This window comes from Passer montanus, unplaced genomic scaffold, assembly GCF_014805655.1.
Source record: "Passer montanus isolate IOZ18808 unplaced genomic scaffold, ASM1480565v1 scaffold57, whole genome shotgun sequence".
NCBI lineage: Eukaryota > Metazoa > Chordata > Aves > Passeriformes > Passeridae > Passer > Passer montanus.
The window spans coordinates 148308-163052 of NW_024370705.1; the positions used below are offsets into that span (position 1 = coordinate 148308).

At 51.7% G+C, this 14745-nt stretch overlaps 1 protein-coding gene across 1 annotated transcript in view; it reads right to left on the minus strand.

The window, feature by feature from the left end:
- Window positions 1–6235: 6235 nt before the first annotated feature.
- Window positions 6236–14745, minus strand: part of POLE (DNA polymerase epsilon, catalytic subunit) — a 33297-nt gene continuing 24787 nt past the window's right edge. Inside the window, 16 exon segments of the mRNA XM_039726136.1 lie at window positions 6236–7093; window positions 7306–7395; window positions 7521–7646; window positions 7925–8125; window positions 8324–8517; window positions 8614–8745; window positions 8834–9014; window positions 9103–9235; window positions 9708–9833; window positions 10097–10270; window positions 10670–10874; window positions 11469–11689; window positions 11837–12060; window positions 12428–12604; window positions 13620–13726; window positions 13807–13960. Coding sequence (XP_039582070.1) covers window positions 6980–7093; window positions 7306–7395; window positions 7521–7646; window positions 7925–8125; window positions 8324–8517; window positions 8614–8745; window positions 8834–9014; window positions 9103–9235; window positions 9708–9833; window positions 10097–10270; window positions 10670–10874; window positions 11469–11689; window positions 11837–12060; window positions 12428–12604; window positions 13620–13726; window positions 13807–13960 — 2559 coding nt within the window. The 3' untranslated portion in view covers window positions 6236–6979.

Below are 14745 nucleotides of genomic sequence, written 5' to 3' on the forward strand. Positions count from 1 at the left end.
TAGCAATTCGGAGGGCAGGGATTTACATTTTCCATTTCAGGGGAGGCTCCTACTCTCCTTAAGCAGACTTTGTCTGCTTAAGTATTGTTTTTTCAAACCAAGACAATACTACGTATGGTGGTGGAGTTGATGGTAAGTAATCACGAGCATAATAGTGCAGAGGTTGCCCGTGACTCAGGACATCCATAGAGAGGAAGAAGACAAACAAAAATACTTGCAGGTGTTGAGAATCAGAGAATCCAACCAGGATAAACTCCTGTACTTGAGTTGACTTCTGTTGCACATCCAGCCTGAAACAGCAAACCTGACTTCAGGGGCTGGGCATGCAGAAAGCAGAGGCAACTGTGGAGAAACCTGACTCACTCTCCCTTGGTCTCGAGGAGAACAGGGCCAGCTTATATTCCGAGCATAAATGTCACAGAGGCTGATACCTGCTCCAGCCTATCATGGCTTGGGCACTTTCATGAGATGGGACAGTGATGTCTTCATTGGAGCTGGTCATAGTCAAGGGAGAGAAACGGGCACTTCCAGGCTGCAGCTGGTTCCCCAACAAACCCTTTCCTCCTGCTGGCTAATGAATCATGTCTCAGCCTGGATCTCTGCTCACCAGCTACGAAGAGACATCACACTGTGTCAGATGGAGAAACTTGTGATGGAGATAAATCAGCTCTTGATGCCTGTAATGAACTGGGCAGAACCTGAGCAAGTTCAACATCTGCTCTCTAACATACCAGAATAAAGAAATTAAGAGAGAAAAAATTCTCTGTATTTAACAATGCTGTTCTCCCCCAGCCTTTCCTTAAGATAACTTAAAGTTGAAAGGGATTTAAGGTTTTGAAGATAAGCTCCAAGGCAGAAGACAGGAAAAACCCCCAGAAATCAGAAAAAACCCCCAAAATTTAATCAGTTCAATTTTCAGTGCAGGTTGTAAAAGCTTTGCCAAAAAAACAGTTTTTTCATGGCTGCAAAATTTCTCCTATCATCCATCAGTTTGTGTGCCCATTCTTTACATCTGCACACATCAACCCCTCCATTCCTCTCCTCTCCCTGCTTTTTAAACTGTAATCTATTGGCCTGTCTTTAATCTATTGACTGTAAGGTCTGGGACTGTGCTGTAAACTTCATCCTTATTACTGGTCTCCTTTGGTGCTAGGTCAGTGCCCTCTGTGTGCCCACCACCTTCTGCTAACCAGAGGGACCCTCCAGCTGAGGGGTGGAAGAAAGTGTCACCCTCTGGGGTGGTACTGGCACCTATCCCCGGCCTGTCCCTGTCTGCCTCCATTCTATCACCCAGAAGTTTGTGGCTCTGATTTTCTATTCTAACCTGCCTGCAGAGACACCTTGGTATCCTGGAACAGCTTTATCACCATCAGCTCTCAGCAGACGTTAAAACATTCTTGCACCACCTCATCCTCTACATGGTGTGTGATTCACCCCCCGAGAGTTCCAGAAACTCTGGTGAGCTCGCTCTTGCCTGAAACTCTCCAGAGCCAGAGCCCAGATAGTAGGTGAGGCTGTCCTCTGGGAAGGCTCCAGGAATCATGGCTTTAATGAGCATAAGAGGAAACTGTTTAATTTCTTTGTCCGTTTAAGCCTGAGAAGTTAAAATATTCTGCATCAAATGAGCATGATCCATCTCTGCCTCCACTGGGGAATCTGACACTGTCCCACGCGGGGTAGCACAACAGTCCCTGAGGCAAAGTAGTTTCTGGGCAGCCTGGAGCCGGTTGTTTTCCTGTTCAGGCAACAAGGACTAAGCTGTATCTGGTGAGATCTCCTGTTACTGACCCCTGCCAGAGCACAACAGAATACAGCCTGGGAAGGTCCCGTGAGGGCTTTAGGTCTGTCCAGTGCCTTTCCTGTAAGCTCACCTGCATGCAAGGTGTGCTGGTTCTGGCCAGGACAGGGGCCATTTTTGCAGTAGCCAGAGTGGACATGTCCAGGACGCTGATGTTATTTTACACCACCTCATCTCATTGCTGGGTGCAGGGGAAAGGCACTGTCTTCTGAGAAGGGCTTGTTTCCACTTGAGAAAACATCTGTTGTATCTATTAGTGGGGGATTTTCTCATGTGAATAATTTAATTTCTTATACCTTTCGTCATTAGCAATGTTGCTGCTATTGTTCATTTTCTTATCTCCTTGCTGTTTCCAGTGTATTGTTCTTAGCTCAACCTGGTATCTTTACCTTTTGTATCTGCAGTGGGAGAGGGGAGGGGCACATGGTTTTAGTGGGAGTACTGCCTTGGAGAATATAATTTCTAAACCATGGCACAGCATCAGGAAAAATCAAAATGTACCAAAAGCCATCCCATGTTTGAAATGGCACCAAAATGTAACGTTTTTGTTATGAATAAAAAGTTATCAATTTTTTTAAGGTTGCAGAGTTAAAACAAGTTGAACCAGTTGCTGTTGAATTGATGGTTACCTTCATGTTGCAGTTACCTATTGTTAAGTCTTCTACAATTACCAGTTAATGGTTGGTGATTAGCCATTGTCCCCCCCATGCTTGCCAGGGAGTGACACCAGACCCTGCAGGTAGCAGGGAGGGAGTGACATCAGAATTAGTATGCAGATGAGAATGCATTTCACCAGATTTTGCAATTTTCCAGGGGAAAAAAACCCTAAAAACAATGAGCCAACATGGAATTAAGAGACCTAAGTGATGTCTAAAGATGAGGAATTTAATCCAGTATCTGCCAAGATCCTTTTTACTTCTCACCCTAACATCAAAAGATGTTAACTAGAAAGAGGACCTGGAATATTAGACTGAAAAAGTGGAATTTCCGACTCTCCCGTGAGGATGGAATCCCCAGCTCTGCCTGCAGACCAGCAGACACAGCTGCATCATCCTCCTCCTCTGTGCCACTCCTGGGAGCAACGGTGGCGTGGGCGCAACCTGTCGATTTCTCCCCACCTGAGCTGATTCTTTTTAATAAAGGCATTAAAAAGGAGAAAAATCTCCTGCCCTATTTATTTCAGTTTTCATCCAACCCTAAAGTACTTGTAAATCAGCCTGACAAAGGTGGATGTGCAATCAAGAGTCAAACAAAACGGGGATACATGAACATGGGAGAACGGACAGGCAGATGAGTTGAATTACAGATAAGAATCAGTAGAGGAAATCTTGCCAGCAATTAAGACAGGTAGGAGAAGAGGAAAAGTGACTAATGAATCATTGAGACCCCCGGGGTAGTGACTTTGTGATGGTGTCATTGTGAGGGCAGCAGAGGAGGAGGACTGTGCTGGCTGAAGCCACAGCATGCACAACAGATATTTGGATTTCTCAGTCTGGAGAATGCCTTTTCAGAATTATGGGCAACACTTGCAAGTTGTGCATCCATTGTGGAAAGTAACTTTAGGAGATAAAGTAAAATTATTTAATTAAATATGAAGAAAAATATTTTACCTGGCACAGGCATTCTTTTAACTTTAAGCAAGCATCTTGTCCTTTAAGTAAGTGGTCTTTTTTATCATCTATCAGCAGTCCTGGCTCACCAGGGGGTTGGCAGATATGATGTCTGAATCAGTTTCATCCTTCTACAAAAATGATGAAAAGGAGGATCTAGTGAACTCCTTCCTTTGGTGGCTGGGAAGGCTGTGGAGCAGATAAATCCTCCTGAGTGCTTTGCTGACAAGGGAACAGCCCAGGGGGAGAGGGATGCGAGCTGGGATTTGAGCCAGGGAAGGGAGGTGGGATACTGCTTTTTGTCATACCAATGTGCTCCTGAGCCATTACTGGCTCAGGCCAGTAAAGCTCCCCCAGCCCTGGAAAAACATCAGGACATTCACACCACAGCCTGAGGGTTTTCATCTCTTTGGATGGGGCATAAATGGCTCAATCACGCTGATGAGAGAGGAGGCTTTATGTCTTAGAAGGTGTCATAAACTATCCAAGATCCTTGAAGTGCTCCCACTCATCTCTGGGGCCTTTGACCAGAGGACTGTGCATGATCCACAGTGTTGTATGTTGCATCTGTCTGATGCAGAGTCCTCCAGAAGAGAAGGATCATCTTGGAGGTCTCCCCGGGAGGAGTCTGGGGCTGCTACTCATGACCACAGGGCACTGTAAGAAGGAATCTCAGGTGGATCCCAGAAGAGAGAGTTAATTCCAAATGAGAAATGGTCACCCCAGGTTGCTTTTCTTGGAGCAGCCTTGAGCTGCTACTGGGTTCTCAGGAAACTAAAGCAGCTGAGTAAAGCCTTCAGGAGATGCCTGAGAGGAGTTTGGGGTGGGTCCTTGAGGATGTAGGTCTCATGAACAGAAAAGAATCATCTTGGATACCTTCCCTGGAGAAATATGGGGCTGCTATTTGGAATTTCAGGTGCTGAAATAAAAGACAGAAAGCCTCCAGAAGATGCATAGCAGGTGCCTAATGTGGAACCTGGAAGATGCAATCTCCACAGAGAGAAAAATCATCTTGGGCAGTTTCCCTGGAGGAGTTCTGGGGCTGCTGCCTGGGATATCAAATGCCTACATTGGAGATGAAAAGACTGGGAGGTGACTGGGAGAAGCTGCAGGGAGATTCCAGCAGATACACTTTTGTTCAAAAGAGAAAAATCATCTCAGGTAGCTTATTTGTAGGAGTCTTGGACTACTACTCAGGATGTCAGGATTTAACAGTATTAGTGAAATGACTCTATGAGATGCTTGGGAGGAGTCTCAGCTGGATCCTCAAACACAGAGCTTCTACCAAAGAGAAAAACATTACAGGGATCTTCCCTGGAGTAGTCTGGGTCTGCTACCCGGGATAGAAAGTCTCGAAATCACAGATCCAAAAGCCCCAGGAGGTGACTGGGAGGAGTCTTGGGGTCATCCAGGATAGTTCCCTCCAGAAGAGATCAAACAGCTCCAGCTGCTTCTTTGGAGTACCCAGGATGTCAAGGCTTTAATAAGTAGAAGTAAAATCTATTCGAACTCTGGCCAGCTCCGCCCAGCTGAATGCAGCCGAAATCAGCCCAGCTAAACTCAGCCGAACGCAGCCAAATCCCGCTGAGCTCGAGCTGCTCGTGCAGCGCCCCCTGCGATGGGACAGCTCCTGCAGCCGCCGGCCCCACGCTCGGGCTCCTGCCGAGTCCCCGGGAACCAGGGAGGAGTGACTGTGGGGGAGGCAGGCATCAGGCCCAGCAGGAGCACGGCGGTGTCACCCCGGGATGGCCTCCGGTGTGAGCCAGATGACGGGAGGGGACAGAGGAGCAGAGCGTCCCGCAGAGCATCCCCAGCCTGCCTCGCACCGGTGAGAGAACCGATCCCAGTATAACCCCACTGCTGCTCCATGTCTGCCCAGCCCAGAGCTCTTCCCCCTTTTTGGGATCCTCTGAGGACTCCAGAGCTATTCCTTGGCATACAGACCGCTCTTTTCATAGAATCATGGGATATCCTGAGCTGGAAGTAACTCATAAGATTCATCAGTCCTACTTCTGGCCCTGCCCAGACAGCCCAACAATCCCACCCTGTGCATCCCTGAGAGCATTTGTTGTCCAAACACTTCTAGAGCTCTATCCCTGCTCACGGAGCAGAGATCAGTGCCTGCCCCTCAGGAGGAGCTGCGGCCTCCTTGGTGAGGTCTGAATAAACCAAGTGCCCTCAGCTGCCCCATGTATGAATTCACATCTAGACCCTCCACCATCCTCACAGCCCTTATTTGATGCTAAGAGATTTATCATCTTGTATGGACATACCGAAAAGCTCCTGGTGTCGTGCCCACAAGCATCCCATGGCTGCAGTGGTCCTATACCCATTGAGATGCCATGGCTGTGGTGAGCTCATGACCTTCGGGATGCTGTGCCCATGGCATGTGAGGGTTAATGGTCCCTGCTGCTGTGTGGGGCCAGTGTGATCATCACCATAAGTGCAAACTGGACCTGTCTGACCACCCAGTGCAGGCCAGGCTCTTCCTCTCACTGTCTCCACCCTGAAAGGACTTTGGCTTCTCTAACTACAACTACAGATGATAGCCCTGTCCCACCATCACACTGCCCATTGGTCTCCTCCTTAGACGATTCCTCAGTGGGGGGACATGACTCTGAGCTTGCTCCAGTCTCACGCCATGCCATGGCACTGCAGGTACCACCAGAGCAGGAAAGCTCACGGAGGCAGGGTGGATAATGCATGCTCTGCCTGAAATCATCAGTAGTCCCCAGTTCTGAGGGACCTGCTGCCTCCATGAGGAGCAGCACACATGGAAAAGTGGGACGTGTCTTACACCCCACCTGCCAACCACTGCCAGCCCCAGGCTGTCAATAAACCTTGCCTAGGACTACTCACAGCAGTGAAATGGAGGGACATGGACATCAGAGCTGTTAGCTGTGTCCCCATCCTCCAGCCCTGCACTGCCATGGTGGGGATGTACAGCCTCCAGCCATGGGCTGCTGGTCCTGCAGGGATGTGTATAGGGTCTCAGGCCCCCCACCTCAGCAGACAGACCCACTAATACCTTAATGAGAGCTGACAAGTGCTGGGGCCAAACATGCCCAAGCGCATTAGCACAGGGAAGTCACTCCACTGTAGCCAGCTGCCCACAGGCAGGACCTGCTGGCAGGTGTGGGCAGCACCTGTGGGCACTGCCTGCCTCATGGTGGCAAGGGCTGGGCTGAGGATGGGGTGAAGCCAGTGGTACCACAGTCACCAGTATGCCTTAGGTTCATGGGTGGCACCCACAGCCTCTGATTCCTCCCTCCCTAAAAATGATACCTGCCTTCTACCACCCATTTATTTACAGAAACTGAAAATTAAAACTACACCTGGAGCCAGCACGGACCTGCAGAACCCAGCTCCAGCCACTGGAAACTCCCAAGTCCCCCACCAGGCAGCTGGGGGCAAAGACAATCCAGTCCCAAGCATGGCTCGCTCTCCCCCTCTCCCCTCACTGCAGGAGGGGTGTGCAGTGTCTCTGTGGTCTGGCCCATGGCCAAGGGGGTCCAGTACCACTCTCCATGGATGTGAGAGAATGGAGTAAGCAGGAAGAGAAGCCCATCCCTCATTGCTGGAGCTGGAGGTTGGTGTGCAGCAGCCACTCAATGGTTTCCAGCAGGTAGGCCATGCCATAGTGCCGGGCAATGTTCTGGAAGACACTGACATGGTCCATGAAGACCTGGGGAGAGAAGAACAGGGAGGGAAGGAGGCTACCCAACATCCTGAGGAGCTCGGGGCTCTGATGGAGTGGCTGAGCAGGGCTGGCCAGACAGCAGCTCAGCAAGTGCCAGGGGATGTGCAGTTAGAGCAGAGGCAGAGGAGTCACAGGGCACCTTAGGGCCCCTCACTGAGATTCTGGGCTGGGGCTGGGCTGGGCAGGTGTTGAAGTACCTGGGAGGAGATGGTGAGGGCGAAGTCTCCAGCACAGCTGCAGTACACAGGCATGTGCGTCTCCTTCACACCATGACACTTTTTGCACACCTGGAGGCCAAGGAGGTTGAGGTGGGTCAAGAGATGAGGCCAAGCCCCTCTGCCAGTGGCAAAGTGAATGTGTCCAGGCACAGACAACCAGGGAAATGGGCAGAGCGGGGGATTCCTGTGCTTACCAGGTCCTGCAGCACAAAGGCCATCAGCTTCTTCTGCAGAGCTTCCACCAGTGCCATCTCAATGACATCAGTATCGTACTGCACATGGCAGCTGGGGCAGAGCCAGCCAGGCAGCACCAATCTGTCCTAGGGGCAAAGAGAGGGACATAAGTACTCCAAGTCCCATGCACTGGGATGGTGGAACTTGTTTCTGGAGAGGATAGAACATAAGCCAAATCCCAAGCATACTCAGATCCATCACATACAGAAAGAAAAGATAAACAGAAAATTTGCTTTAGGTGAGGATGATCATAGACAGCAGGCTGAGCTGCAAAACAAAGGGGAGATAAAGTGGTTAAAATGATCAGCTGGCCTCCAGCATTGCTGTACTGGGACCTCTATTGTCCTTAGGAGAGAGGCTGCACCTGGGAAAGGGCAGGGTCCTTGCACAGGTCCAAGTCCCTGCAGAAGTTGCAGTTCCTGCAGATGACTTCAGGAAGCACATAGGAGCGGCAAGGGTCCCGAAACTGGGCTGCTTCTGAGAACTCGCCCACCTCGATGAGGCGCAGCAGGTCCCGACGTAGTTTGTTCACCTGGTTGGTTATGTTGGCATCCAGGGAGAGGACCTGCAAGGATAAAAGCCAGCTGAGCCTAGCAGCAGAAACTGTTCTCAGGACAGCTCAGATCCTTGTGACCCTCATATAGATTCAGGGCCCAGTAAACTGAAGCTCCAACCTGGGAAAAGCTGCAGCAATGGACAAGGATCAGAATTTCAGTTCAGACCCCAATCCTTCAGCCAAGGGGCCTGGCTGACCCCCACTGACCTTGCAGACATATTTGATGAACTCCAGAGCTGGGTTGTTGAGTGGCAAGTAGGAGCCAGGCAGGACTGGGAACATGTCTGAGGGCTCTGTGGCATTCTGAGAACCAGCCATCTTCTTCTGGATCTTCTGGGTGATGGTGAAGAAGCTCTGTGTGAGCTCATTGGCCACGTAATCTTGTGAAAAGGTGATCATGCCTAGAGGGGTAAAGCAGAGAGTGTTTGAACTGATTGGGCAAGCAAGGTGGGTGGCTCTCTGCCTGCATCAGGGCTGCCCTGGGGCTTGGCACTCACCAGGCATGGCCCTCAGCTCCCCCAGAGCCTCCTGGGACACCTGGCTGATGCTCCTCCTCTTGATGGGGGTGCTCCCAGGGGTGTTACGCCGCAGTTCCTCCTTCATGCTGTGGTACACAGCCACGATGTAGGCTGGGAAGACATAGGCAAGGCTCCAGCACCTACCCAGAATTGGCTCTGGAGGGGCACAATGACCTCAGCATCTCACCATACTGCTCACCTGATATGATCATCAAGAAGTAGCTCTGGCAGGAGCCGGCCTGGGGCAGGAACTGCACGATGTTCCAGTTGTTCTCCAGCAGCTCCTCCACATCTGGTTCCCCTTTCTCCTCCTCTTCTTCCCTTGCCACCTCCTCCTCTTCCTCCTCACTCTCCTCCTCCAACGTCTTGCTGGTATCCTTCTGGGGGTCCCACGCATAGCAGTCCCTCATGCCCAGCCAACACCTCCCTACTCTGTTCCCAAGGAACAGGGTGCTTCCCATCTCTTACCTCCCCATAGTGGATGCGAGAATCCACTTTTCCCTTGATACCTCCATAATTTGCTGGGTCCATCCAGAGCAGAAACTCCCAGCACCGGGAGAACGAGATTGTCAGAGAGTGGAAGATCTCCTTGGAGTGGATGCTGGAAGGAGGAAACTGCAGTAAGTTCTTGTGTCAGCATCATCGCTTCTCCATGGGACACTGTGGGGAGGTGGTGCTGGCCAGGAGAGAGGGGTGTCCACTTTCCCACTGTACCCCTGCTAGTTTTCCCAGAGGAAGTCATGCCCAAGGACACTTGGCTCTCTGTTCTTGTGTCAAGGTGCCTATACCACAGCTAGGATGCAGACAGCCAGCCAGGGGACAACCTGCTGAGCATCTCAGGCTCTCCTGGAAGTCTTCAGGATTGAATCCTACGAGTATACCTGGAGTGCTGCCCACAGAGGGCAGCTAGGGACAGATCACTACTCCAGGCATGACAGCAAGAGAACTGGGAAGCCTTGTCCCTTCAGTAGCTTTGCCAAAAAAGTAGTAAATTCAGTTTTGAGATGCATTAGAAGGCAAAAAATCAGCATCCTCCTCCCTGGTCTTGAGCCCCACCTCCAGGTGCACCTCACCTGTTGATGATGTACTCCATGTAGCTGATGGCATCCTCAATGTGCCGCTTCTTGGTGCACAGGATGATGCGGTTGAAGTTGGCGTAGACCACAGAGGAACCCAGGCGCTTGAACTCAGCCACCAGCCTGCAGCAGGGCACGGGGTGAGATCAGTGGGTGGGAAAGCAATGCACGAAGGGCAGATGTGACCCAAAGAGCATGTGTTGATTCCTCAGCCTAGAGCCAACATGTAGCAACACTGGGCAAGGGAAGTCACCCAAATAGGATGAAAGGTCCATCCTACTGCCCACCTTTCTGGAGGATCACTGTGGGTGCCAGCATCCTGGTCACTAACATCTCCCCTCTCCATTCCCCATCCACCAGACTGGCACACTTAAGACCTCACTTACTGCAGGAAAAGCTTCTTCATCATGTTGTGGAGCATGCGGTGCAGTGCTGGGTCATAAAGCAGGGAGGAAGGAGAGCGGAGCCAGCGGTAAAAGTGAATGACCTGGTTGTCTGCATAGACGTTGTGGTACTGTGTAATCTCCTTCACCCAGCTCACCACCATGCTCTTCAAAATCCTGCCAACGAGCAGAGACTGGCATCACCCCACCAGCAACCAACAACACCTTCTCCCTTCCTGACAGGGACAGATTTACAGACACACTAGAGGATTTAGAACAGGAACTCCTTTCTTCAGCCCTCAGCACATAGTATGTGCCTCTATAACCTGGTGGAGCATGAACAAAGGAAAAGCAACATCCCCACACATCTGCTAGCTGAGGCAGCTCTAAGGATCTTCCAGTGTGTTGGAGAAGATGCCTGCAATGCACTTGAGGCCTGGATTTATACTTAGACCACCCTACAAGCCCTACTGCTGGGGAAAGGCTAAAGCCAGGAGGGTGTGAAGTAGGACCCTGAGGGTACCTGCCAGGATGGAGACCACCTGCTCTACCTCCTGCTGTTTCTCAAAGCCACACCTGAAAGTGTTGGAGCAGAGGGCAGTCTCATCATAGCTGGCTGGGATGTTGGCAGCTTGGTTCCCTGTGACCATGTCCTCCAGGGATGCCTGCTGAATCACATCGAAGCTAATGCTCATGCTGGAGCCTCCTTCCATGTCATTCACGTGGTGGGACTGCAACACGGTGTTCACAGCCAGGCTCTGGATGTCCAGCTCCAGACACACTAAGAGCAGACACAACTGTCAGCAGAGAGGCAGGGAAAGGACCAGGAACACGCTCCCTGCTGCTGCCAGAAGTGCTTTTCACAGGTACAGGGTGATCTATAGGTGCTACTGCACTCAGAGGGCAGATGCTTTCATAGGCATGACTGGACCTTCATAGGTGTTGATTGAGCCTTGACTTTCAACAAGACTCGGACCTACTGACCTTCTTCAGTTTTCCTGGCAGCTGCAACAGTGGACCTCAGAAGAACTCATTACACTCAAGCTGCCTAAGAGAGACCTGTCCCAGCATCACCAGTGATGACCAAGTGAGCTGTCCCTGGGCTGACAACATTGCAGGTAGTCTGCCAAGTGCTGCTGTCATTGGTAAAGAATCCCCATTTTGATGCCTGCACATGTTTCAGGTGAGCCTTTCCTGCTCCAGGACATGCTCCTAGCATCCTCCTTACCCATACAGATGCTGAAACCCAAAAACTACTGGTTACAACTGTCACCACAGAGACTCTTTGGGGACTGTGTCCACACCCTCTGCAGGACTCGCAGAGCAGGATCCAGCTCTGCCCCATTCAGTGCTACCACCCTTCCTCCCTCTTCACCTGTGGAGTAGCAGCCAGGGTTGTTGATCTCAACTGAGGCTCTCTCATCAAACTCCATTACCAGGCGGTTGTCATCAGCCTCCTTCCCCCCCAGGTCGGGGCGGGCCGTGGGGGACAGCCACAACAGGTGGTTGTGACGACGAAGGTGGCGTGAGAAGAACAGGTCGGAGCCGAAGGTGGAGATGTCATCAGGGAGGTTTCCAATGGGGATGTGGTAGTACCTGAGGCACGGAGACATCAGTGGTCATTGGCATGAGCATGGCTGCAGGGAAAACAGGGACCCTAACTATCCCCTCAAGGGGTGAGGCAGCTCCTGTGGTCCTACTGAGGGCATGGCAGCCTCAGGGGAACATGGCCACCCTGGGTACCTGCTCATCTCAAAAGCCTGGGAAAGGCAGGTGTCCAGGTTGAGGTAGTGGCGAATCATGCGGCGGGCGGCATGGCGCTGCCAGTCCAGGACCGAGTAGCTGATGTCATCTACCAGCCGGATGGGGACCAAGGGGAACTCCTCAATGATGGGGATCCCACTCGCCAGCTGTTTCAGGCCCCAGTTGGACTGCACAGCCACCAACGTGGGGCCCCGGCGCTCATCCTACACCAAGAAGAGACATGTCCTGGTGCACCTCTCACCTGCTCAACAGGAAGCTGGTGGTGTCAGGTGCCCCATCCCCACAGCAGGTCCTGGGACAGCACACCCCAGCATTCCTGAAGCATGCACCCACCTTCACCACCACCAGCTCTCCAGCTCAGTGCAGGGTCAGAGCGAGATCCTGAGGTGGCCTTGCTGCTGGCACTGCTCCAGATAAGCCCTCCACAAGCAAAACAAGCACCCACTTCATGACCTTGGGTCCAGCAGTTACATGCAGGTGTTCTTGGTACTGGAGTACCAGTGCCTTCCACAGCATCCTTCCCTTAGTCTAAACGGTCCCACTGAAACCTTCCCCACACCTTCATCTCACCTTGTAGCCCAAGAGCAGCCGCTGGACACCTCTGTAGATGGCCTTAGGGTCGGTTTCAGCACGCACCTCGAAGGTGTGTTTGTCTGGGGGCAACAGCTCCTTGCCCACCTTTTCCAGCAGAGCTGTGCGCTCCACCGAGAACAAGGTGGTGAGGTTTGGCATCTGGTTGCTGCGTACCTGGGTGGAAGAGGGACCAGGTCAGAGCAGGGGGAGAGCGACCCTGGGATGTGCAGTGCTAGGGGTCCTGCCAAAACATGGTGGGGATGTGTGATGTATGGAGAAACCTCCTGTTGCCTGGCCCTACAAGGTTTGGAGGTAGAAGGGACTTCTAAAGGTTGTCTAGTCCAGCCCCCTGCCATGGACAGGGACAATAAATACATAATCCCAGAATCATTTAGGTTGGAAATACCTTTATGATCAAGTCCAGCTGTTCACCCAACACTGCCAAGACCACCACTAAACCACGTCTCCAAGTGCCACATCCTCACATCTTTTAAATCCCTCCAGGTATGGTGACTCTACCACTGTCCTGGGCAGCTCTGCCAGGGCTTGACAACCCTTTTGGTGAAGTTTTTCCTAATATTAATCCTAAACCTTCCCAGGTGCAACCTGAAGTCAACTAGACCAGGTTGCTCCAGGCCCCATCCAACCTGGCCTAGAACACTTCCGGGGCTAGGGCAGCCAGAGCTTTGCTGGCAAATCTGTGCCAGGGCCTAACCACCCTCACAGGGAACAATTTCTTCTCAATATTCTACCTAACCTTCTCTCTGGTAGTGAGAAGACATTCCCCCTTATTGTCACTCCATCCCTTTTCCAAAGTTCCTTTCCACTCTGAAAGGGGCTCTAAGGTCTCCCCAGAGCCTTCTCTTCTCCTGGTTGAACACCTCCAGCTCTCCCAACCTGTCTACAAAGCAGAAGCGCTCCAGCCTTCATCAGAGCATCTCTGTGGCCTCTTCTGAACTTGCTTCAGCAGCTCCGCATCCTTCCTATGTTGCAAACCCCAGGCTGGAGGCAGCTCTGCATGTGGGGTCTCACCTGAGCAAGGCAGAGTGGCAGAATCTCTCCCTTCCCTGTGCCCATGCTGTGGGGATCAGTCCAGGACATGGGGGCTTTCTGGGCTGTCAGGGCACATGGCCAGAGCATGTCCAGCCATCAGCACCCCCAATTTTCCATTCTCCACAGCCCCCCTTACCTTGTCCAGCACAAAGACGGCAGCCTTGCGCTGTGATGGGATGAAGAGGCCCAGGACTGCCTTGCTGCCCTGGGAGCTGTGGTACAGGTAGATGTGGCGAATGCTTCCTGGGGACACAGAGCACAGAGCATCAGTGCTGCCCACGGGCGCCAGGTGTCCCAGGAGCCCCTTTCCCAGGATGTCTCACCAGGCTCCAGGTAAGTGAACTGAGCCAGTGAGCGCATCTCCAGGTGCTCAATGTTGAAGGTTTCAGCCTCTCGCCCTGCCAGGTGCCGGACAAGCTGCCTGCTGACCATGCACACACAGCCCAGGTGGATCAGGGCACGGAAGAGCAGTGGCACCTGGAGTGATGGGGAGAGATGTGATGGAACAACTGTTACTAAGCTGTTCCTGGGGGTTGCAGACCTAGAATAACCCAGATTAAAACCCACAGGTAGCACATACCTGAGGTGCCTTGGCTTGAGTTTGGTATTATCAGCCTTGCTAAAGGTATAGAACAGGTATCTCAAAATCCACATCTTCCTATCTATGCCCAGATCCTACCATCAAGGTACTTTGGAGGACATGTGGAGCAATATTTGGGCAATCTTGCTGCTCTGCAACTTGTGGTTTGTCTCTCTGACAAACCACTCTGAGGCAGGGGCTCCATTTGAACCTCCAGATAATTGGTATGGTGGGAGATTCATCACAGATCCATCCTGTTTTACTAACCCTGTAGCTGACAAGTCCACTGCTGCAGGAGACTCTCGAATGGCTTGCTGAAGAACTTGGCCCCAAACTAGTGAGAAGCAATAAACATTTGTTGCCTGACTGCTCTTCCCTTGTGCTCATTTTAGTTGTAGAGGCCCCCTCACATCTCTTCAGCAAGATGAAGCATTCCCATGTAAGTTCCATCCCCAAGGGCAAACTGTTCCCTCCCTTGCATCCCTCTGTTACTCCTGCTGCATTTTTGGGATAATGATCAGAACTGCACTGCAGATGTTTAAAGATCAAGACAGATCTTTCCTTGCCCTGGTCAGTGTCCAGCTGGGTTAACTACGTCTCTGAGGATGGAAACTCCACAACCCCATGGGCAACCCACTCAACGATATTTGCAGAAGTTTTTTTCTGACATTTACACAGAATT